Source organism: Stigmatopora argus, chromosome 7 (genome assembly GCF_051989625.1).
Source record: "Stigmatopora argus isolate UIUO_Sarg chromosome 7, RoL_Sarg_1.0, whole genome shotgun sequence".
Taxonomy (NCBI): Eukaryota; Metazoa; Chordata; class Actinopteri; order Syngnathiformes; family Syngnathidae; genus Stigmatopora; species Stigmatopora argus.
In genome coordinates this window covers 10188500-10214073 of record NC_135393.1, presented here as the reverse complement: position 1 = coordinate 10214073, position 25574 = coordinate 10188500, and the positions used below count along the sequence as shown (strand labels likewise).

Here is a 25574-nt window from a genome sequence, read left to right as displayed (position 1 = left end):
TCTCATTATTTCGATCTGTCTGTGTTGATTTTAGATTCTCATGCTAACTAACGTCCATCCCACGTAGGATGAAACTGCTTGAATTGACATGAGCCTTTGTTACACAGTGGAACCTCTAAGGTTGAAGGCATTTTTTTTGCAAAAGGATTCTAAGCTATTTTTTCAATAGTGCAAGGGTGTCAACGTCAACTCGATTTCACGTGGGCCGGACCATTTTAGATATAATATTTAGATTTTTTTTTATATAAATGGATTAAAAGAACTGGATTAAAAGCCCTAAATATTCAGTTTTTTATAGATCTAAAACAATGTTAATTTTAGCTTTTTTTAAATATATTTTTAGATTTTACAAAATGATTTTTGAACTAAAAACTGAAAATTGGATTAAAAATTACAACTATTGATTTAAAAAGGGGAAAAATCAGGAAATGTACTATACATCTATACTCTACATTTTAATTTGATCCTAAAACAGAAAGTCGGCACTCATGATTTACTTTCGCGGGCCACACAAAATGATGTGGTGGGCCAGATTTGGCCCCCGGGCCGCCACTTTGACACATGTGATATAGTGTATTTTTTGTATCTAGAAAATGTTTGTTCGATAATGGTAGCAATTGAACAGGCAGTGTAACACTAAAACTGAAGTTCAGCTGCTAAAAAAATGAATATTAAGACAATCACAATCTCAGATTTACTTAGATGAAGAGCGATAGACATCACTTACTTTGTGTGTGTGGTTGTTATGTCTTGCAAGGTGAAATGCAAATATGTGCAAGTAGTTTTTTCTGTAGTGATGTGTTTGTCATTTCGCCCCTTTTTGTTATTACTGCCATCACCAAACCAAAAAGAAGACAGAGCGGGAGAAAAACAGGCATAATTTTATCTTGTCTTCACTTAGATGAAGTCTTTACTTGCTTTCACAAAAATATAGACAGTATAAAAACAAAGAAAAGTCCAAAATATTAAAAACACATCAGTATGACACAATGCAGTTTCAAGAACGACCCACAATAATCTTGCATCAATCAAAACTGTTTATAATTATAATTAAATCAATTTTTATGTAAAACTTTCTTTTTCCATTCCTTTTCAAAAACTTTGTTTTTTATTATCCAACAGCACTCGGGTTTAGAGGTTTCACTGTATTGTATTTAAAGTGTTTTTTTTCTCCAATGTTGAATTTTTCACCGCCCTTGTCGAAGCCTTTTTTTAATCTCCACCAGCCGTGTCGCGCCGACTCAAAGGACATGTTATTGTGCCTCAGTAACTTTCTTAACACGCACATTGTTCTTTTTGTCTGCTTTGGCAAGAGAATAGTCACTTAACAAAGAACCACTTCCATTCGATTTCTCTGCAGTGACTGTGGTAACAGTTAAAAAAGAAAAACCCTCTGAGGACCCTCTTAAGTCTCTTAACATTTACTTTTCAAAAACAAGTGGACTTGTTAATGTTCCGAAATAACCTTTTTTCTTTTCTTTCCATCCTCTCGCTCGGCAGGCATGGCAAGCCACCCGCCCATTCCCATCTCGGAGCTGGCAGATAATATTGAGCGCCTCAAGGCGAACGACAATCTCAAGTTCTCACAAGAGTATGAGGTAGGTATATCTTGACTTGAAGAGCTTTTGAGATGCCAACTTTTACTAATACTGGATGGACCTCTCATATATTCCACCTTAATTCCAAATTATTTGTTCTGGACAACCTTTCAGGACACACATTTTTCATTGGAATGTATGGTAGCAGCAGTAGCCCAGTCAGTAAGGAGTTAGCGTTGAAGATTTAAGACCCATTCATTCATTTATTCATTGCTTGCTGCTAATTCTGTTGGTATTCGGCCGTTTGGTCGCCGGACTTTTGGTCGCCGGACGTTTGGTCGCCCGGAAGGTTATTGATAATTACCATTTAAAATTGTTGCTCAAATTCCCTAAATACAAACTGCAAATTATTATTTAGTCATACTTAATGCCCTATTAATTATTAGGCTAAAAAGCTCAAAATTTCCCGTACTTTTGTTGTGTTTTGTTGGAGAACTTGTTAAGACCCTGACTGACGTAGCTTCTTAAAGGGACAACGCATGTACATACAAACTCTTATACACTCACACATCCGCTCAGTGAAAATGCTCAGGGCCATTGTTGGGTTTTATTGATGCGTAGACCGTGTTGTTTTACCTTGTTTTGCTCGCCGGACTTTTGGTCGCCGGATGTTTGGTTGCCGGTTGTTTGGGTCCGGGCGACCAAATATCCGCGACCAAACGTCCGGCAACCAAAAGTCCGGCGACCAAACGTCCGGTCACGATTCTGTTGACAGATGTTGGCATTTTCATAGAATCCCATCTGACTTTTGGCAAGAGAAGATTAACATTTAAGGGAAATCTGTTTTTTTTTTGTTCTATTTTTAATACATCACCTGTGTGTGTTGTTGTAATATGGAAGGAGCCACAGTAAACAACTGCATACTGTATATTGATCAAAGCGATGCAAGATTGAGCACATTTCCCATTCTGCTGCCGTGCTCTTATCCACACAGCTCAGAGATGAAAATTGGAAATGCAAGGCTCAAGGAAAGTTTGCTTACAGCCAGATTGTTATCCGGTCCACTGGTGCAGAAAGAGCAAAGAGGCAGATAGAAATATAAAGGCACTGCAGCCTCAACATGAGACACATAAAACCATTCGGTGTGTACATGGTTGAAGTTTCCCTTGCATCAGGGGCAGTGTCCATCCCAAAAAGGTCCCCCAAAAGCTTAGCAAATAGAGCCAGCATCACATTTAGCTGCATAGACGCTTTTTAGTTCATGTCTGGATTGAGCGATGGAGTGGTGAGCCTCTAATTGGCTCCCACACGAGCGGGAGAAATGGTGTGTGGCAGCCTTTAAGAGCAAGACCATTTCGGAATGAGAAGAAAAAAACATCACAAGGATGGATGTTTTAAACGCTTTGGGAGAGGGCGCTGAGAAGGATGGACAAGCCGGTGCAGGAACCGGTCGTGCGGTTTGAACCTTCTGGCTTTCTCGCTGCATGACTCTGTGCTTTTTTTTCAATTGCGAGCCCCTAACGAGCGAGGGGGAGAGATGGATGGTCGAGGCATCGGGGGGGAGCAGAAATGATTGCAGTGAAATAATCAGACACACGTGATATTGTGCAGAGCAACAGAATCAGCCTAGAACACACACACAGACGCACGCGTGCGTATCCACAATACCACCCCTATCCGCCCCCTCCCCCCAACCAAGCCATAATTATGTGTGGTATAATATTCACAATTGCTAAATTGCTCTGGCTCCCTTGTCCTCATCTCTCTCCATTGACAGCTTCATAATGACCTCATGTCTGCCTCTCCCTTCTCACAGAGATGCTTAAACTGTAATTACCCTCCAGAAACTGAATGTGTTGGTCTGACACAACTATCCTCTCTTTCCCAGAGGAATCTTTTTGAGCACATATCATCTTTCTCTGGTAGCTCTTTCTTGTAGATGGTGGAAAGTCCCTTCCTCGTTTCTCTTCTTTTTCTTGAAACTCAAGATCCCGTTTGGCCTGCGCGTCATTAAATGTGCACTTTGTTCTCGATCCGGAATGATCAGTGGTGCATTACGATTGGCTCAAGTGCAACCATTCTTTGCTATGTGATCGACTGGCAGTCAGTCTAGGGCAGGGGTCAGGAACCTTTTTGACAGATAGAGACAAACAATTCGTATTTTAAAATGTTGCGGGAGAGCCATACTCTGAATTTAAAACTCAAAATACATGAAAATGTATTTTGTTATTTGAACTATTGACTTAATTTACGCATTTAACAAATTCATTATTGGAAAAAAATAGTCTTGATAAGGAATGTTTTTTATCATAAGATTCTTTTAATGTGTAGAATCAATCAAACATTTTGACTGATGAGTTTATCAGTTGAAATGAGGAGGAAAAACTGGCCTTCATGCCAATATGTGCAGTGTGCCACATTTAATCTGGTGCTAAGGACTATTTAATTAATTTCCCAAGACAGTCTTTTAAGCCATTTCATGAAATACTATTGACAGTCCTGTTTCACTGATGTTGATTCAGACGTCAACTTCTACATTTTCCTTCAAATCATGGCAAACATGCCTGCTGTGGGGATTTGTCAGACAGTGGTAGAGCTGCCAGACCATATGCAGGAAGAACCATTTCAAAAACAGTGTTTCATTTTAAGTGAAAACATTGCTAAGTGCCAGCGTGCGTGTGATCCTCATCCAATACAAGCACAAATCCCAAAGTTTGTTCCCTGTCTTTTGAAGGTAACTTTTGCCTTTTTTTTGTGCCTGGCAGTCCGTTGACCCCGGTCAGCAGTTCACGTGGGAAAACTCCAACTTAGAAGTCAACAAACCAAAGAACCGCTACGCTAACGTCATCGCCTATGACCACTCCAGGGTTATTCTCTCTGGCATTGAGGGTAAGACATGTTGCCAATGCGTGTGTGCGCATATGTGTGTTATTGTGTACGGGCGTGTGCATGCATGAGCTTGCTCTCGATCCAACAGAGTGGGGAGACAACACACAAGTTTGCGTTTAGGTTTAAACCCAGATTTGACCGATTGAAAACAGCACGAATAGTGTAATCTATTTCACCCTAAACACAGGGGGCGGGACACGCACACACACACCCTTTCCTTTCCTTTAATTTCCAGGAGCCATCTAGAGACACATTTAGCCACTTCAGGTGGAATAGACCCAAGGCAGAGAAATTGTCAGCATGGCTATCATGTCTGTTGGTCTCTTCGCATAATATACTTTCAATACAGGATAGAAATTGTTAAGCATCCCCATGCAAACACATATTCATACACACCTTAGAATAGGCTCATGCAGAAGGCAAAATATTCACACGCATTCTGATCCAAAATGCTCTCGCTCTTTTTCATGCACAGAAAAACAAATATATACACATAGAAGCACTCATTGCCATTGCAGTGTAACCTCCATCCATCGTCCATTGTCTGTAGCAATAATATCAATAAGATTAAAGGGGGAGCTGGAGCTCAGGAAACTTGGCGGGTTTGCCCTGAACTCACCAGCCAATCACAGTCACTGCAACAAGTTAAGAATTGTTATTTTGAAAAAACAAAAAAAACGGCTACATGACAGACTTTGAAGACTACAGACTTCCTTTACCTTAATCTGTCACGCACACATCAGCAATTTGCCACTGTCAGTAATGTAAATTGCAATCAAAAGGCACAAAATGAGTTTGTGCGCCCTACTTTGGCATAATCAGGTCACTGTCGACTCCTCGTGCGTGTTTGTAGTGTGTATTTTCTTGCGTGTTTGTTTGTTTGAGCTATGACTCAGTGATTTGGGGGATTATGGTATTAGGTCCCAGATGAGCAGGACTGATCCTAAATCAAACACACACACAGATGGCGTCGCACATACACACAATCCATCCAGGACTCAAGTAGTGTCAGCCTCGTCTTACACACCAACGGCCTTAGAGTCATATTGCCATTCAAAACCACACATCAGAGTAAAATCAGATTAGATGTGAGCGTTTTAGCGAGGTACGGTATTATAAAACATGACAGCTGAACAATCTAACAGCAAATCATCTTTCTGGCACAAGATCAGTTGATCCACACCCTTTATTTTTGTGACATAATCCTGCTTTCGTGATTTTTGACTGGGAAAATCCATAAAGATTGAGTCACAAGAAATCCAATAACAATCAAGTTTGTCCAGAAGGGAAATTGCTATGAAATGGTAGGTCCTGATGCCCCCATTAACCTGGAATTTTTTTTTTTTTTGCACACAGGCGTCCCAGGGAGTGATTACATCAACGCCAACTATATTGATGGGTACCGACGTCAAAATGCCTACATTGCCACTCAGGGTTCCCTTCCAGAGACTTTTGGAGACTTCTGGAGGATGGTGTGGGAGCAGCATACAGCCAATATCATCATGATGACCAAGCTGGAGGAGAAGTCAAGGGTAAGACTTGATGGAATGAAATAGCAAAGGCAGTCTAGGCTGGCGGACAGGATGACTGGAATTGAGAAGCGCATATCATTTGCAAAAGGAAAGTATTGTATTTTGCCAGGGATAATATTATACCAGCAGAGGCTAACTTTACGAGCCACACTGAGAAGTTCACCTCTGCAGATATGCAGAAAGATAGACAGATTAGCACAATCATTTGTGGTGAGCAATAGCTAAGTTCTTTGGCTGAAAACTGTAAGGAAATATAGTGGCACCTGTAAAGGTTTATCTATACCTTCAAAATTAGATTCAGAACCTCCAGCATTGGAGCAAAGTTACATACATGCTTAATATAATCATGATGAGGAGAGTTAGAGATTGGAGATGGTTAAAAGGAAATTGAAGGGTGAGTATGTTCTACTGTAGAAAGGATATTCCATTAAGGAAAAATAGAGGGTCATATTGTCATGCTGTTGCTCATCAAAAAATGAATGACATACTTGTAGGATTGGAATTCTAATAATAATGAAAGAAGGTTAGAGGCACAGCAATTTGGGTAATGAATTTGAATTCCATATTCAGCTTCAAGGCATTTTTGTTGTTCATTTGAGGGTTGTGCATGCATAAAAATGAACAAGACTGGCTCAGCATTATAGAAAGCCATTGTAAAATGTTTTTGTTGCAAATGATCCTCTCATGTCATCTGTGTTTCTTTTCCTATTATTAACCTGTGCATTGTGTTCAAGCTGTTCCTTTTCCAACCTTCTCCAACTGTCTCTGTTGTGTCTCTTTGACCCTCAGATGCCCTCTTATTTCTTCTCTAAGGCAAGATCTCGCTTTCTCTCCTTTGATAATCCCTTTTTAAAATGCATCCTCTCCTCACATGGTTTTCTCCTTACCCTTCCCTCTCTATTCACTGCCTCTTTTTTTACCGTTTCCTCCTGTGCCATAGCCAAATGCAATGAGTTGAACTCGTATTTGGAAAGCGCCACAAGGCACCCGCAGTCAACGAGGGCCGACTTGGGTTTCCTGTTACCACCAAAGTTCAAAAACAGTGCACATTAGTGTCTACACTTGCATGATCACACCTACAAATGGACTTCCTGTCTAGCTGCGGTGCAATAAAATGTGTAGCATTAAATTTCATACCGCAAGGCCTTTAAAGGACAACTTTATAGCATTGGTAAGAATGAACTCTATGGCATGTTTGCTGTAAGGAAAATCAACTGCCTCATAAAGATGATGAATCTGCTCTTCTGAATTTTTCCTCGGCTCTTTAGATGTTTACTATAAAGCTGCCTTTCTCCAGTTCAGCACCCATCTTGATCGCGCTTTTACGTGTTTGCTTATTACCAACACAGATGGAATTGGGGTCTTCTGTCTTCTTCTTTTAAGAAAACCGCACAAGAGCAGACAGCTCTGCTGGTGGCTCGTTAGAGCTGGGCAATATGGGGAAAACAATCGTCTACCACAATCTGGCCCACTTTATACAACAATATGCCAAAATATAGTGAATTTCTCATTGTTTGATGGAAAATATATTAAAACAGGGAAAGTCTGTGGCTGATTCTTTCTAAATAATTCGTAGTGGCACCTTCATGAACCCATTTTCTGGCAGCGATAGAGATAGCCCTCCAATCTATTTGGGTTCAAAAGAATTGGGCCTTTTCATACGTGTCTGTAGAAACAATTTCTGATGATCACATTGTTTCTCGGATTTTAGTCATATTGCCCAGCTCTATTCCTTGGACGACAAAACAAATTTTGACATGCTATCTGTCTTCCTATAAGTTGAGTACCCACATGTGGTTTTAGACCACCTCCCACTGTGAAAGATGGTGCTTGTCCCGATAGTGTCTCAAGGTCTGGTGGGAACACAGTGGAAAAGCTGTAATTACAGCCCGAATGTCCCGGGCCAAAATGCTTAATCCTCAGTCTGGAGCAGTGGAATGCAGAGCGAGCTGAGCCGAGCTGCGTTCTGTCTTTGATGTGAGGACCGGAGGGATCAGTGACTAGGGTTTGCTTTGGCCTGATTCTGCCAAGGCTCTAGGACGCCCCTCCCGCACCACGGGGATGGCTTTCTCTCTTGTGGTTGATGAGACTGAGCCGAAGAAGTCCAAGTACGGTCGTGTGATGCGGGGGAATTTCAAGGTGTTTAGGATGGTGAAGCACGCCACATCGTCTTTTGGGGATTTGTGAGGTTGGAGCGTTTGGCCCATGTCGAGTCAGGCGATACTCGACTTTTCCAGCTCTGTGGCACTTGCCAAATGTATGGAAGGTTCCTGATGCACATTTTAAGAGTATCGAACACTGACTTGTGAGGGATCACACACGTTAGCAAATGCTATCACTCCTCGCACATTCTAAAACCTCTTTTACACAGTGTTGCCTCAATAAGCACAGTTTTATTCCAACACTCCTGTCTGAATTTTGCAAAGTCTCACTGAGCTGTTTAATCCCTCCACCACTTTCTTTCTTTTTTTTTACTTGGAACACACTGTGCTCATGCACCTCTGTCTACAAAGCAAGAGCTCAATGTCTAACAGCATTGTCTGTCTTCCGTTTTAGGTGAAGTGTGACCAGTACTGGCCAACACGAGGGACAGAGACGTACGGCTTGATTCAGGTCACTCTGCTGGACACAGTAGAGCTGGCCACATACTCTGTCAGGACCTTTGCTCTTTACAAGGTAACACGAAAAGTGCACTCGACCATGATGCAGTTTACCAATGTGTATTGATCCCGTGAAATATTTATGCTGCCTGCAACAACGTGACAGTAGCTACTATACATGCGTGCGTTGATTATGTCTCTCAGCCAACGTGAGCAAAAATAACCCTAATTAGCTCAAGTATAAAGATTATTTACATTGTTCTTAGATTATCTGTATAAATTTGTAGTTTATTAATTTACAGATGCCATGCCACTTACTAAATTTATTACATGAAAATCACCACTAGGATCAGCGCAGTATTTAATTTGGAATCAATAACTCACAGCATGCAGCTGCTATAAATGCACCTCCTAAAATTACCAGTAAGTGCTGATTTTTTTTTCGTCTGTGTTCTACTGACCTATTTTGAAAGATCGGTCACCACTGACTGGACAATGTGTCCCCTTTTATGAGGCCAAAATCCTTCCATTATGTGGCAGATGTTCTAGCCACAACTGCACTTTACAGCCTATTACAGACCAATTATGTTGTTTTAACATCGCATTACTCAATGCTAATTACCATTACTACCCTAACGTTGTGGGATTGTCTTTCCAGAGTGGCTCCAATGAAAAGCGGGAGGTTCGTCATTTTCAATTCACAGCTTGGCCAGACCACGGGGTACCCGAGCACCCCACTCCGTTCCTAGCCTTCTTGCGTAGGGTCAAGGCCTGCAACCCTGCCGATGCAGGGCCCATGATCGTACATTGCAGGTGTGCAACGCTCCGCCCCGTTTTACGAACCATTTTTAGAAACTTCCCCACTTTTAATTCACAGCCCCAAAGAAGACTTTAGTGGGGGTTTTACCAAGATATGTGGGATTACTCACTTGCAAACACAAAGCAGGCTCCTTAAATTGGCAGGCAGAGTGTATAATTAACCGTAGTGGTGGTTCTTTTTCACTCCGCAGCCCCATTTTATAAATCCAGTCCAATCCAATTGTGTACACTAATGGTTCTCCAGCCAAACCACAATTGGACCTGCTGTTACGTAAGCGTATGCGCTCATCCCTCGATAACCTTCCTCTTCTCAAGCTGCCTGTTTGCTGACCTTATTTTGCATAAGCAATATTTGCTGCCGACCATTGAAGCGGGTTCGGGTTCATGTGTTTAAATACAAATACTGTCAGGGTGGGTGGCGGAAGATTTTTTTGAAATACTTGTTGGGAGCGAGCGCTCAAAAGAGGTTCTTATTTGCAGTAACTGGAAAGGAAAGGCAATCGAAGGTTGCTAAGGGAATATGGGCCAGAGGCTCCCGAGAGGAGGAATTAGTGCGGTGAGATGCAGAGGGTAAAAAGAGGGATCGAGACAATGATGGAGCGGAAGAGTTGGGGAGGGACTGGGAGTTAAATGATGAGATATGAGCAGAATGAGAGTAGCGGAGGGAGTGAGGGGAAATAGGCGAGGTCAAACTGTGGACACAGTGAATGGAAGTGGGGGATTAAAGAAGAGGAAAGGTGCAGAGAAATCGGAGGCTGACGGCAAAGTATGTGAAAGGTACTTAGAGGCAAAATGAAGAGAGAGAGCGGCCAAGGCGAGACGAGGTTGAAAAGGTTGTCGGCAGAGAAGCTATTCCTAATCTTTTCTCACATTCAGATGGAGTATCTCTCAGGATTAGCAGGCAAATTTAATTATCGCACAAAGGCTCCGTCATAATGTGCCTTAACTTATCAAGCAGCCTGGGAATCAAACAATGGTCCCAAATCCTATTCCACTGTAGTCAATCTACAAACCCCAATGTTCATTCTCCCATTTAAAGAGGTTTTCATTCACTTGCAGAAACCTGCTTAGTAAGAATATTTGGTACCAGTAAAGCCGTAATATGGATGAATATAGAATATTTCATATTAGAATTGCTTGTAAATAGAAAAGTACATATTCCTTATGCTGGTGATGACTTGTCGCTGATGTCAATCTTTATGCACAAATGTTGCTGATGGCCTTATGCTATACAGAATTCTTGCATCTACAATCATATTATAAATCTGTTGAAATCCCACTCCTACCAAAATCCTGAACAGAGCAAAGTCAAACCCTTATGGAAGCATGTTCAGCAAACCTCAAATTGGCAATGACAATTAGCTATAGTACTAATAGCGTATTCATCTTAGACCGTAGGCTTTATGAAAAATGAATACCAAGTCCTGAAAATGGCGACTTAAGTCACTTCAAGTCATTTGACTCTGAAACTCAGAATTGAATTGTGAGGCAAGATTTGATGAGTTTGAAAAATACATGACATTAATGTCACCATTCACCCATTCAGTGCCGGAGTGGGCCGTACAGGTTGCTTCATCGTGATCGACGCCATGGCGGAACGAATCAAGCATGAGAAGGCCGTGGACATCTATGGCCACGTCACGCTAATGCGCTCCCAGAGGAACTACATGGTCCAGACTGAGGACCAGTATATCTTCATCTACGACGCGCTGCTGGAAGCGGTGGCCTGCGGGAACACAGAGGTCCCTGCCAGGAACCTGTACTCGTACATCCAGAGGCTGACGCAGATTGAACCTGGCGACAATGTCACCGGCATGGAGCTGGAGTTCAAGGTGAGCAATTGCCAACAACACAGTAGTCTTCTATGCAAAGAGGAACTTGAAGTACGGCTTAAATAAATCATTTACATAACCACCGCACTACCAATAGCATGATATTATCAAATTGGAATCAATCAGCACATTTGTTTTACGCAGAGCACTTACACTATGAAATTGACGTGCCATTATACAACTTAGCATTCTATTTTTTTAGGCATAGCTTAGTTAATATCTTATGAAGATCTTGAACAATTATAAAAGACAGTCAGTTAATGATCCCTGAACTTTATGTCCAAGGCTATTTGAGAAATTACAAAGTAAAACAAATTATGGAGAAAGGACTTTAATGAGAGGAAAGAGCCTCTTGTCCTTGGAATTGTTACTGACTAAATCAACAGTTCTTCGGTTTGTGGCTTTTTACTGGAACATCATAGAGGGAACCCTCTTTGCAAGGTCAGGCCGTATGCGTGAGCATGGATTTTCTGAACTTGATGGTCTCTGACAGCGTCTTTCCTTGGGCTGTTGGAACTTCTTTTAGTTTTAGCAGCCCCCCACTGAGTGTCTTCATAAAGTTAGGATGGATGGTTGAAATTGAAAAGGATTATGGGATTTCACCTTGTGATTCAAAGGAAAAGACCGTTTTACTGACTATTTTAAGAGGCAAATGTGCATTGCTAATGGAACAAAGTAATGTTCTCCCAGAAGTTGAGTTAAAGAGAAAAAAAGCCTTGTGTCTGTTCATGTACTCAAAAAAAGCCTGTTTGAGTGAGTGAGTCTTCCGCTGATGCCTTGCATTTCATATCCTGGTAACAACAACCTGGACAGAATGACAATGAACTCTGCTCTGCACCCTCTGAACTTTCTTTCCAGTCTCGTGTCGATGGAAAACACGTGGCATGGTTGCTTCATTCATCAGATTCCATTTCAGTTATTGGGCACCACAGAATAGCATGTGGAAATACACTTTCCATCGTTCAAGTTGTAAATCTGACATAAGCCCGCTGAAAGAATATGTTCAAGCAAGTAGACAACTCATGTACTTGAACAAGAATTGACTGATACTGTTGCAATCATAAAAAATGTTATTACACATACTGTATCTAATGGTTTTACCAAATCAGTGTTATGATGCTTGATTGCTCATTTCCTATAACTTCGAGTAGTATATATATTCTTAAGCAATCCTTTGATCAGAGACCTGTCCTGAATGACCTTGGTTTCTGAGGTATATTTTTTTTCAAAAACTTCTATCCAGATCCCTCATCGATTCAACTTTCCTCACAATCCACTTTACTCTTAAATGGCCTCACTTCACATGAAGATTGTTTTTCTTTCTGCTTGCCAACTCGTCATGGTTTGATCCGGACAGACTTAAAATAATGAGATGTTTTCCAGAGATACACAATGGACTGTTTGTCCCGGATTTGTCTTGATAAGAGCGTCTTGATTGTTGATGATCAAAACCATACTTAAGAGTACCAAAATAAACGGCATCTAAACTTGTGGTTATTTTTCTAGGGGATTTTTTGCTTGGTTCCATCTTAAAGAAAATAAAGAATGTCTGTTTTTCCCACAGCTTTCCCATAGCCACCAATATTGAAAGCTTACTTTGCGAGAACCTATTGTTGCCCAGTGAGGGGTATTGTTTCAGTCCCCCTGGAGTCTGTGGTTTCCCTCTGCCTGCTTGCTGTTGTTTTCTCTCATTTTTAGACGTCATGCATTGGTCAAGCTTGAGAAAGTATGCGTGTGTGTGTGTGTTTCGGGGATACAGGATCATTTGAGGGTCGTACATGTACAGTGAGACAACCCGGGGCCTTGTGGTTTCCTGCTCCAAACTTTGGATTCTCTTTCTGTTTTTTTCATTTATCTTTATTATGCACCGCATCCCTTTCCCTTTCAATGCCCCCAACCCATAATATTCTCTTGTTTATTCACTGTATACCCTGAGGCTGGACAGTAAATAGGATTTTTCTCATTTCACGTGTGCAGTGCGCCAAAAAACTTGCATTTAGGAGAGGCTCTGTCTGTGTTCCTTTTTTTGTCTTCCATTCTTTTATGGACATTTTTATCATGTGGTGCATGCACTTAGGAGTAATGGTAGCTTTTTGTTGGAATACTGTTAAGTTGTTGTATTTAGGAGGTCTGAGGCAGTGTTGGAGTATCTTTTTCACAGCGTAGATTTCCTGGGCCAAATTCATGTAATTTGCTAGTTAGGTGTTCATCAGTCCAAGCACGAGTCAACCTTCCACTGAGCAAAACAGAATTTCCTCATATCAGGTAAAATAGACATTCTTAAACTTTTTGACCTCAGAGTTGTTCATCCGTATTCAAATGGTGTTTTCTATGTACTTATTCAATTTTTGTTCCTTAACTAAATCAAATCCTCTCAAGGTTAATCAACTAAAAACAAGTGAAAAATACAAACATTTAGTATATGACTATTACAATGAACAATAATAATACATTTGTGAGATTATTAAACAGGGACATGTAAAACAACAAAAATAATTGCATTACGCTACGTTTCAAATTAAAACATTTAGTGATAGTAGTAGTAAAAATGAAATATTTTTAAACCATGAAAAAAAACTGAGTGTCAGTTAAGAAAGATGCGAGTTGCTACTGAAAAAGGACAGGGATCAAAACAAATAATAAGATGTCACCAATACTTGAAGGCCTGCTGTCAAGTTGTTTCTACACATTTTCATAACGCGCACATGTTTCAAATGAAATGAGGGGTATAGTCATGTATTGTTGCAAAGATATTGTATGTTCACTGTAAGTAGGTTTCTTGCCCGGCGACTTGACGAGCTGCCACGTCTTTCTAGTATATACCTGAAAACATATTTTCAATGTATCTATGGCTTGTCCTCTTTTGTCTCCCAGCGTCTGGCCAGTGCCAAGGCCCACACATCGCGCTTTGTCAGTGCCAACCTGCCATGCAACAAGTTCAAGAACAGGCTCGTCAACATAATGCCGTATGAGAGTACGCGTGTTCCCCTGCAGCCAATCAGAGGAGTTGAGGGCTCAGACTACATCAACGCCAGCTTCATTGACGGATACAGGTCAGTCACACCTTAAATCATTCCACGATTTTTGAAGTCCGGTCACCGTTGGTAACGCCAAAGTGTTTTTAGGCAACAAAAGGCCTACATAGCAACCCAAGGACCGTTGGCTGAGACTACAGAGGACTACTGGAGGATGTTGTGGGAGCATAACTCTACCATAGTTGTCATGCTCACTAAACTGAGAGAGATGGGGCGGGTAAGGATGCTCGTTTTATAGTGCCTTTCTTTTTTCTTTCTTTAGTTCATAGACTTACATAACAAAGGGAAATGTTAAATTAACCATTTAAGTGTTATTAGATGATTTATTAGATACCTGGTAAATTAATGATAAATGAAAAAACATTCAAATGACAATGGATTGTTATTTTTTAATGACATATTTCACATGTCACTGTCTGAGAGGAATCTCCTATATTTCATGTCCACATTTTTACAATTTCATACTACTGGTTATTCTTTTATTTTCAAATGTTTTCTAAACAACTTGATTGCACAACAAATAAGATGTCTGTTCCAGAAGACACATTTTTAATGTTTCCGTCCTCTCCAATTGAGCTGATCAAACTGCCTTTTTTCATTTATATGTTTGCCCAAAAGAATTAATAGAAATTAGGAATGGTTGTGACTAATCCATGTTTAAATTTTGTTTGCGCAACTGGGTAAAAATGGACTCACAAAGTATTGTGCTAGGCTTAATGTTATTGCCCTGTTGTTGTGTGTTTTGATTGAAAATTGGCTCTTGCTTTAATTTCACTGGCTCTGCATTTTTGATAAAAGCAGAGGCTGTGCACTGTGAAGACAAAAGTGTTTGATACAAAAAAACTAAATCCTATCTGACTTGTAATCTCAAAGTTGAAAACATAGAATTGACCTGCCCAGGGTACTAGCCGACAGTGTAGCAGCAGTAAAGCAATATCCAGCTGGAATGATGTGGAAAAAAAGCACACGCCAATACAAAAGCAAATCCCCCCAGGCACACTGAGTCTGGCCCAAGTGATGTTTGGATTTGTGTGTCATGTCCATGCAGGAGAAATGTCACCAATATTGGCCAGCAGAACGCTCAGCCCGGTACCAATACTTTGTGGTGGATCCCATGGCCGAGTACAACATGCCTCAATACATCCTCCGAGAATTCAAAGTCACCGACGCCAGAGTGAGTCATGCAGTCAAAAGTCAAGCGTGGGATGGATCGTTAAAGGTCCGAGAGGAATTAAGTCATGCATTTGCTTTCTTCTAGGATGGCCAATCACGGACGGTTCGTCAATTCCAGTTCACTGATTGGCCAGAACAAGGAGTGCCAAAGTCAGGGGAGGGATTTATTGATTTCATAGGACAAGTGCATAAAACCAAGGAACAGTTTGGTCAGGATGGACCAATTACTGTGCACTGCAGGTAACAAAGGAATAACATTGTTGAAGATTATTGTCATAAAATTTGGTTTGGAATCCATTGGGTAATTAATATGAATACACGGGCAATTTCAAGATTTATAAGGTATCAAATATTTAAAATATATATATATTTTTTTTTCATTATTTGGCTCATTTTTGAAATTTTGCTATTGGACAACTTGAAGTCGTGGGTTGTTGATTCCAACTTTGTCAATATTTTGTTCAATAAAACCAAATCGAATCATATCAAATGTATATACATTCACACCCCATGATACACACTTTCCTTTAACATAATTATTAATTTTGTTGAATTTTCAGGCAGTTTAAACAATGCTCACATGCCAAAATTTGACACACTCCATTTTATTTAAATAGTATTGTGCGATTAAAATGCTATGAATCAAGTACCCCTAATATATACATACATACATACATACATAAAGAGTATATATGTGAATGCTTTTTTGACCTTCCAATTTTTTTAAATACTCCAGTGAAAAATATCAAATGTTTAAATCATTAATGCTGTAAATGTCTCTCTCTCTCTCTTTCCAGCGCTGGAGTTGGCCGGACGGGCGTGTTCATCACGCTGAGCATCGTATTGGAGAGGATGCGATACGAGGGCGTTGTTGACATCTTTCAGACTGTCAAGATGCTGCGCACACAGAGGCCTGCCACCGTTCAAACAGAGGTCAGCCTTCAAAACAGCCATCACATTTTCTTTAGCGCCTTATTTTTTTTTAGCAATTCTTAAAAGTGCCTTGTTCCTCCGCCAGGACCAGTACCAGTTCTGCTACCGCGCCAGCCTGGAGTACCTGGGAAGCTTTGATCATTATGCAACATAAATGTGTCATGGCACGTCCCACCTAATCCAGTTGCTAGGCGGCGACGTGTCTGTGAAGAGAGCGCCACCAACATGCAGAGTGAAAGGAGCTCCTTCGTACCCACCAAGAGAACCTCTAACTGAGCCATAGTAACCTGCTTGACAAGGGGTCCCCACACACCCTCTGACTGAAACACACCCCTTGGTCAATCTGAAGAAGCAACTCGCTCCAATACTTGATCAGAATATTGTCTTTGTTTCAGTCAGTGCTATTTTCTGAGCACCCAGGTTGCTTTACATTGTACGGGTGTGGAACTTTTCACCTCATCCACCACGTAGCATCACCAATTTTGACAGATAGAGCATCACAGGACATTTGATTTTTCTATCTACAGACAAGCTGGAAAGCATCTATCACATCGACGCCTGGTGGAAGGACTTTGAAGCACTGCAGAATTGCCAACAGGAGAGTGGAAGCTCACCTAGCACACACTATTTAGAAAGACGCAGACACACAATGGACGTCAGGTAGTGTTTCCCCTTTTTTTGTTGTTGTTGTTGTTTTTAAAAGAAAGCAGAAACTTCTTTCCAGACAAGGAAGACAATATTTTTTGTCACAAAAAGCACCAGTTCTATAGATTTCTTCACAATTTAACATAAGTGAAGTCCGCCTTTCACCCAAAGTCCACTGGGTTAGGCTCCAGTAACCTGCGACTGTGATGACTGGTATTTTGAGAGGTTTAAAAAGCAACACAAACAGAATTTTAACATAGGACTCGTTTTCTTAAAATAAAAAAGTGGGCTCTCTAATGAAGCAAGTCAGCCATTTGTTTTTATTTTTTCTTGTTTTAATCTTTTCAATACTTTTTATGATGTCATTTTTCCAAAGAGGTACAATCAGACACAGTTTGGGTTTGATGTTTCTAACAAAGGTTCCACCATTTAAGGTTCTATACTCATGATGTTTGGTGGTTTGGAGTAAAGGGTTTGAGGTTAAAATGTTTGAGGGTTAGGGTTACAATATGGGATTCGTATTTTGTGAATTACAGGTTTCTGGAATTTGTTCTAGGGTCTGATTTAGGATCAGGGATGACACTAAATGATTCAGGTTGAAAGTAAAAGATAACGAGTATGATTAGAGTTAGGGGCCAACGCAGCAGTATTAAAAAGTGTGCCGTTACCAGTCAGTCCCATGAAATTTCTCAATTCCGCGTGTATATCTAGAAAAAGGAGAAAGGTCATCACAAATCCGTAGAGTGTGCACGGAATGTTTTTTATTTTGTTTTTGTGCGGGTATGAAAAAACGATATTTAAAACATCACCTAGACTTTAGAAAAAGAGTTGTGGAAATGTGTCAGGGCAACGCTCTCACCGGAATGCTCACCAATGACTCGTGTGTCTGTTTGATTCAGTGTGCAATAAGTAGATGTATTCTATATATTTTTGTGTCCACTCCCTTACTGCAGTCACACACATGCCATGATGACCGAGTTAAATATTAACGATACATCATGTCCTAGACACGAGGATGTTAGACATTTGATTCCTCCTTTCACATCACCACCACCACCCCAAGTAGACGATGTTGCCATAATAATGACTGCAACCCGCAATGAATAGTTTAAGTTTAGATTTCTAGTGCCTTATATTACACGCCTATTTTGATAACGTTACGTTTAAGGTTTCCTGTGTAATTTACGTATGCACTCTTATGTATATTTGTCGTCTGCGTGTGCGCGTGTGTGTGTGGCATCGAGAAAGAATGAGGGAAGATATATAATTTTGTTATGTTCCACTCTGGGGAAATTGCGCGCATTTTGTTTTTCTATGGTAGGTTGGCTCATTGTGTAACGATCACTTTTAATGGAATGCAGTCATATCACTTTGAAAGAGAAGAAATGAGCACAAGGAGTCAACTGCAGTAAAACATTTTTTTTTCAGTGTGAGGTATAAATATGAAAAACAAATAGAATAATGTCCATGGTGAACTTTGTCATGACATCATTCTTAAACTAGTTACCTCCACTCAAACCCTTTGCCAGGTGTGTGAACCATTAAAAAAATATAAATAACATTTAAAAAAATAAAACCCCACCCCAATCTGATTTCTCTATTTTTCCCTTTGAAGGTTGGATATGCTAAACCACTACTAATTTTGTAATACTTTATTTCATATAAAATACTATAGGTATATTATTTTGAAACTGACTTTGCCCCGCAGTTGAGTTAATAAATCTGGCCTCTTTATAAAATCAAAACACAAGGCATTTTTAGTGTTGAATTGAAGAAGGAGGAGGGGAAGCTAACTGATGACATTTTTCGCCTACAGAAGTAAATCCCACAACCAAGAGTGTCTCTTTTCCCTCCCTCTCTTCCATGTTGATCTCTTCATAACACTGTTATTTGTGCCCCCGCTGTTATTTTTGTATGCATGGTACCACTTTGGAGATGCCCCGTTGGTCGCACCTGTAATGGGGAGACTTGCACTTTCTCTTTTGTACTATGCACTAAATCCTCTTATCTCTGTTAGCCCACCTCTCAACTTTTACAAGAAAAAAAAGAGTTTACTTGAACTAGCTCAACATGGACCCTGTAATGCTCACACAGGTGTGTATATGTAAATAACACAGAACACAGAGACTAATTGAAATTCTAAAATAATTAAAAAGTGACGTTTATGAGGTATACAGAGTGATATAACAAAAGATTGCACCCGAAGACACCACTTATGGCACAGAAATATGTGCAATACATCACATTGTGGCTTTGTGGCACCACAAATGAGTTTCACGATGAAAGTGTTCTATTTTAACCCCCCCTATGTATCATGTAGATGGATAAAACTGGAGTTTATAAATTGTATAAAAATGAAAATAATGGCGTGTTGCTTGGATCAGTCACCTCAAACTGGTCTGTCTGTATATGTAAACTTTTTTTGTTTGTTCATTTTTCATTTTCTGCTCCAGGTCAACAAGTGCTTTTTATTTTCTTACATTGGTTCGCAGTGTGTGCAAACCTGAGTATGAAAAAACACACACGGGTCTGTATGGATTTATGTTCTTTGTTGACACAAGTTTCATTTGTTACAAATAAACTCAAGTGAAATAAAAGACACCAAAACTATTTTTGACTGTATACTCTATTCTAGTTTGGGTTTCAATGTTTTGGAAGATTTCAGAGGTGTTTATGTATGTATGGCAGTATGCAAACAAAGACCATCAATAAAAAAAAACATGTACTGTAAGTCTTTTTATGAAAAAAGAAAAAACATGAGCACTTAAGTATGTGTTTTTTTTCTTCAAATAAAAGACCATGTATAGTAAGGCTTTTATTTGTTAAGAAAAATGACTATGTTTCGTAAGGCTTTTTTTCTTTAAAAAAAAAACAGTGTATAGTAAGCCTTTTATTTGTTAAAAACAAAATTGACAATGTTTAGTAAGGCTTAAAAAAGACCATGTATGCTAGGGCTTTTTTGTTTAAAAAAACAAGACCATGTACCCCATGCAGGGGTAGGGAACCTATGGCTCGGGAGCCACATATGGCTCTTTTGATGGGTGCATATGGCTCTCCACTAACCTGTGAGGTAAACTATGGAAACTGCTGGTGAGAAAGCGAAGGAATAGGAGCATTACGTTGGTATTATGGCATTGACACTACCCCAGCGCCTCATAATCTTTTTTTTTTCATTACATTCTTCTGCATGGATTTTCTCATTGATACTCATTGATTAGCAACAACGTAACAATGTTGTCAAAAGAATTCAAAGACTTTTTGTACTTTAAGTGGTGAAGTGACTAAAAAAGGCACACATTTACATGCATGTTGACTTTTAAATTCGGAGCATGGCTCTCAAGGATTAACATTTAAAAATATGAATTGTTATAGCTCTTTCCATCAAAAAGGTTCCCGACCCCTGTACTATAGTAAGACTTTTTTGTAAATGACCATGTATAGTAAGACTTTTATTTATTTTTAAATGACCATGTATAGTAAGACTTTTATTTTTGAAAAAAAAATAACCAGTAAGACATATTTTTGATAGTAAGACATATTTTTTCAAAAAATGACCATGTATAGTAAGACTTATTTTTAAATGACCATGTATATTAAGACTCATTTTTTTTCAAAAACTGGCTATTGTAAGATTTTTATTTTTCCCAAAAATTACCATGGCTTTTGATAAATTGTTAATTGTTAAATTAAATTTTTAATGAATGACAATGTGTATTAAGTTTTTTTCCTTGAGAAAAAGACCATGTATAGTAGGGCTTTTTATTTGTTAAAAAAAATGACCATGTATAGTAGGACAAATTCAGGGTGTCCCCCGCCTCTGGCCCAAAGTCAGCTGATATAGGCTCCAGCCCCGACTACCTACGTCATGAGTTGGGAGACCAAACCATCCCGTGGAGCGCGGTAAACAAACCGCCATCTTTTCCACGTTTCAATATGGGCGTGGTTACGACTAATGTCGACACAGGTGCGCAAATTAAGCACATGCGCAGTACCTCCTTCTTTCGGACAGCCATTCTATGCTGAGGAGGGACGAGCACACACGCGAGGTAAGACGTAGAGCAATTTACTGGCCTAAATGCATTTTTATCACGCTACCGGGAGATTTTTGAGGAATCAATTGAGCCCAAAACGCCAACAAATCTGTCAGTTTAATGCCAGGATGAACACACCGTCGACAAATTAAGTTGAGGCTCCTTTTCCTCACCGGACTTGTGCTGTATGTGGCTAGTTATCTTAGCATTAGCCCACGACGACGCGTCCCATTTGACTTAAAAACTTTTTAAGTCATTCTAGTAGAATGACATCCAGAGGCAGGAGATTGCGAGTGCTAAACACCCGTTGCCGATTTGTAATTGTTCGTTTTTTACAAAAAAAATCACTTATACAAAACTGTTAAGCCAACTTTCTCCTGGCTGTTTACGTCAGTCTGTATATTTAATCGCCGTATGCAAAGCGACGGCCCGGGGGCCAAATCTGGACCGCTGCGTCATTTTGTGCGGCCCGAGAAAGTAAATCATGAGTGCTGACTTTCTGTTAGGATCAAATTCAAATGAAGATTATACATGTATATTATATTTCCTCATTTTCCCCTTTTTAAATCAATAATTGTAATGTTTTAATCCATTTTTTCCTTTTTGTGTTTTTAGTTCAAAAAACATTTAGTAAAATCTAAAAATAAATATATTTAAATAAATTTGTTTTCCACGCTAATATTGAACATATCCCCAAAAATATTTTATTTCCTTTTGAAATGAAAAACAAATTAGATGTTTTCCCTCATTAAGAAAAAAAAGCTCAAACATTTTTTTAGATCTATAAAAACAGAATATTTAGGGCTTTTGATAGTTTTTTTTAATCCAATTTCAAATAGAAAAAAATATCAAAATATTATTTCAAAAATGGTCTGGCCCAACGTGAAATCGAGTTGACATTATTGCGAACCAACCCGAGTTTGACACCCTTGTCCTAGCTGTTAACGTCAGTCTGTATATTTAATCGCCTTGTCTGGAATGGGAAAAATAGCACTTGGCACTCGCTAACAAATTTTCATTCTTTATCTTGATCGTTTATTAAATTTCTTGTAAGATTTCTCTATCCCGTAATTGTTTGGCAACCCTCAAATACCTTGGTTAAATCAAGTTTTCCCTGTTTAGCATCAAGATAAAACTACTCCCAAAAAAAAAAAAACTGCGCCAATCTGTTGAATCTCCAGGCTCTATATATGCTAACTTATGCTAACTTATGCTTTTTTTGGTGCAAATTTTCCCTGTTTAGCACCAAGATGCAGCTCTTCTAGCATGCCTAGAGCACTATTGAGGTTATAGAAGAGGAGACTGGGCCAGGTAAAACTACAAAAAAAAAGTTGAATCTCCATTCTATATATTCTAACTTTTGCTATTTTTTTTTTGCATGCAACAGGCCTGAGAGATCTTCCTCACAAGTTGCCCACTTGAATCATATGGTGTCTCTGAAAATCCAAATTAAATAAAAGCCTAAATCATCATGGTGATGTTTCACTGGCCATTCATTTCCACAGCTCTTTGACTAAATCTTTAAGGTAAGAAGGATCTCAGTTAATGTTAGAGCAGAAATTCTAAGTATTTATTCCCCCAGCTTTTCTAAGTGTTTACTCTCCCAGTTTTTTTATTTCTTTTCTTCTTATTCCCCCATCTTTTTTTCCTAATTTTCTTTTCATTCCCCCAGCTTTTCTAAGTTTATATATCCCATTTTTTCCTAATTTTATTTTCTGTGTTTTTCATTCCCCCAGCTTTTCTAAGTTTATATATCCCATTTTTTTCCACATTTTATTTTACAAGTGTTTTTCATTCTCCCAGCTTTTCTAAGTGTGTATACCCTATTTTTTTCCTAATTTTATTTTCTAAGTGTGTATATCCTATTTTTTTCCTAATTTTATTTTCTAAGTGTTTATTCCCCCAGTTTTTCTATGTTTTTTTTCTAATTTTATTTTACAAAAATTAAGTGTAAAATTGTTTTGTGAACCTTTAACTAAAATGTCTTATGTCTACAGGTGGACAAACCAGAGAAAAGACTAGCTACACTAATCAACACTTCAATGTAATGCCAACTAAGTATATTAAAGTTGAAATGTTCACCTGTAAATAAATTTTTTTAACTTGAATTGTTACTTGCATTTTTTGTCAGACAAAGTCAAACATGTATACATTTAAAAACTTTTATTTTGAAAAACTTTGGAGATAGGTTCGCGCAGGCCCTCCAGCATTTTTAAAAATTCAGTTCTGCCTTCATCCATTTTCAAATGGACGAAGAAACTCCCCTTGGCACCAGCTGGAATTCTGGAAAACAAAAAAGGGGTCAATACACAAAGTTAAGTAAAAAACCATTCGCAAGATCTTACCTTTTATTTTGAAAAACTTCACTGATAGGTTTTCGCGTAACCACCAGCACCGAGAAAAGGGGGGTGCCTCAGCCTATCTGTACATAGGCAGGAAACCTTGTCCCCCTTGCATGGACTTGTGGAAAACAAAAAAGGGGGTCAATACACAAAGTTAGTAAAAAAACATTTGCAAGGTCTTACCTTTTATTTTGAAAAAGTTTGGAGATAGGTTCTGGCGTAACACCCAGCACCGAGAAATGAGGGGGTGCGTCAGCCTATCTGTACATAGGCAGGAAACCTTGTCCCCCTTGCATGGACTTGTGGAAAACAAAAAAGGGGGTCAATACACAAAGTTAGTAAAAAAACATTTGCAAGGTCTTACCTTTTATTTTGAAAAAGTTTGGAGATAGGTTCTGGCGTAACACCCAGCACCGAGAAATGAGGGGGTGCGTCAGCCTATCTGTACATAGGCAGGAAACCTTGTCCCCCTTGTGGAATTCTGGAAAACAAAAAAGGGGTCATGGCACAAAGTTAAGTAAAAAACCATTCACAAGGTCTTACCTTTTATTTTGAAAAAGTTTGGAGATAGGTTCTGGCATAACACCCAGCACCGAGAAATGAGGGGTGCGTCAGCCTATCTGTACTTAGGCAGGAAACCTTGTCCCCCCCCCTTGGGTGGAACTCTGGAAAACAAAAAGGGGTCAAGGCACAATAGATTAAGTTAATTAAAAAATAAATACAGACTAGGGCCTAATTAAGTCAAATTTAACTAAAAAACTCCTACATTTAGCTTTTTTTCTATAAAGCAAAAGAAGGCAATATTAGACATGCTCCTGATGGTCTGGTTTTCTTTTTGTCTGCTGCAGAGACAAAAAAAAATGATCTGAGTCTTTAAAGGCCCCTATCCAGTCTATTTTTCATGTTTTCCTCCACAAACAAATAATCAGGATCTTGATGTGGTGGGAAATATAGAAAACACACTGGACAGGGGCCCACAAGGTACAAATTACATGAAACTAAATCCTACTTCTGCCTTGAGGTTTTCAGTCAATTCTTTCAAATCCATTCATTCTTAAAAAATAAATATCCAAAAAGCTTTGGTTTTTCTCTTCCTATGCGAGGAAAAAAATGTTTAAATGAGTCAAAAATGACACCTGCACTATTGTTGAATAAATGTCTCACTTAGGTTTTGTCAAAACCACATTTAAAACTAAAAATCAAACTGTCCTGAGGTCTTTAAGAAAGTTAACGGGGTTAAAGTATATAATCTATTCGAGTGCAGTTCCACTACATGGCAGATTTTTTGTACCAATTGTCATACGCAGTCATCTGGGTATGATGACAAAGCCTATGTTCAATTATTATTTGTAAGTTCAGAAAGATGTGAAACTCACAAGCGGAATCTACTCCTACACTTGCCACTATAGTATTTTTTTAAATTAAATTCAATAGGGATGACCCTATTTTACAGTTTTTCATTTATCACAGCCATGTCTGGTCTACATTAACCGCGAAGATCGAGGGATTACTGTTTATTCCTTACACGTCCACTAATGTCATTTGTGTGGGTGACTTATCCACAGGTTTTTGCTATTAAAAAAACACCAAGCTAGTTAGTGTTTTCATTCAAAAGTTGAATGTATCATGATGAAAAACGAGCCAATTGCGCAAAGCCTTGATTGAATACTGAACGCTGACGTTTAAATATTACACGGATAGAGAAAATGGGAACTATTTAAAAATGACTCACTTTGTTATGGCGTCGACAAGATACCCCTTTCTGGTCGTTTTGGCCACATTCTTGATGTTTCCCAGCAGTCTGTGCTCGTTGAGGGACTGAAACACACAATGGAATGATTTCTTTTTAAACAAAGAGCGATCGGTAACGCAATGTAGCCAATTTGTTAGCAAACATTTTGCTGTCTGCACACACATGGGGCTACATCACGTCAACGAATCATGCTCTTATCACTCTTAAGACGAGAACTGGGGCTTCGAAATCCCCAAATGACAACGTACCGAATGTGCTGCATCGTCCTGTGAGAAGTTTGTCAGGCTTTCTTCGGCAAATCGTCACTTTTGAGCTGCTCTGCAGTGCACGCCCGTGTTGCCTCCTGGCTCATCAGCCATTTTGGGATTTGACGTCGGCAATTTGAACTGTGACCTCGGCCACGCCTATTAAAATAGACACACACAAAATACAAATTGTTTTCATAATAACGT

General features: G+C 39.3%; 1 protein-coding gene and 2 long non-coding RNA genes across 26 annotated transcripts in view; 2 read left to right on the top strand and 1 right to left on the bottom strand.

The window, feature by feature from the left end:
* LOC144077831 (receptor-type tyrosine-protein phosphatase delta-like) overlaps window positions 1-19606 on the top strand; it is a 177924-nt gene extending 158318 nt beyond the window's left edge. For 12 of the 21 annotated variants that reach the window (XM_077605852.1, XM_077605850.1, XM_077605851.1 and 9 more), the window contains 13 exons: window positions 1501-1598; window positions 4304-4427; window positions 5784-5959; window positions 6749-6772; window positions 8516-8635; window positions 9218-9372; window positions 10925-11210; window positions 14085-14263; window positions 14336-14462; window positions 15294-15419; window positions 15504-15658; window positions 16216-16351; window positions 16437-19606. In XM_077605852.1, the coding sequence (XP_077461978.1) occupies window positions 1501-1598; window positions 4304-4427; window positions 5784-5959; window positions 6749-6772; window positions 8516-8635; window positions 9218-9372; window positions 10925-11210; window positions 14085-14263; window positions 14336-14462; window positions 15294-15419; window positions 15504-15658; window positions 16216-16351; window positions 16437-16505 (1775 nt within the window). In that variant the 3' untranslated portion in view covers window positions 16506-19606. The remainder of the gene's footprint in view (window positions 1-1500; window positions 1599-4303; window positions 4428-5783; window positions 5960-6748; window positions 6773-8515; window positions 8636-9217; window positions 9373-10924; window positions 11211-14084; window positions 14264-14335; window positions 14463-15293; window positions 15420-15503; window positions 15659-16215; window positions 16352-16436) is intronic. The other 9 variants (XM_077605869.1, XM_077605861.1, XM_077605867.1 and 6 more) reach the window with 1 other exon arrangement.
* A 1383-nt stretch (window positions 19607-20989) lies between these two features.
* LOC144077998 (uncharacterized) lies at window positions 20990-23135 on the top strand. Its single transcript, XR_013301142.1, has 4 exons — window positions 20990-21042; window positions 22271-22338; window positions 22415-22553; window positions 23025-23135. It is a non-coding gene; the product is annotated as an uncharacterized LOC144077998 (long non-coding RNA).
* Window positions 23136-23175: 40 nt separating this feature from the next.
* LOC144077596 (uncharacterized) lies at window positions 23176-25532 on the bottom strand. Of its 4 annotated transcripts, XR_013301049.1 has the most exons (7): window positions 25371-25532; window positions 25102-25187; window positions 23913-24034; window positions 23734-23850; window positions 23553-23668; window positions 23373-23487; window positions 23176-23310 (listed from the first exon to the last, which is right to left on the bottom strand). It is a non-coding gene; the product is annotated as an uncharacterized LOC144077596 (long non-coding RNA). The 4 variants fall into 4 exon arrangements; XR_013301052.1 differs by lacking the exon at window positions 23373-23487; XR_013301050.1 differs by lacking the exon at window positions 23734-23850.
* Between the last annotated feature and the right edge of the window lie 42 nt (window positions 25533-25574).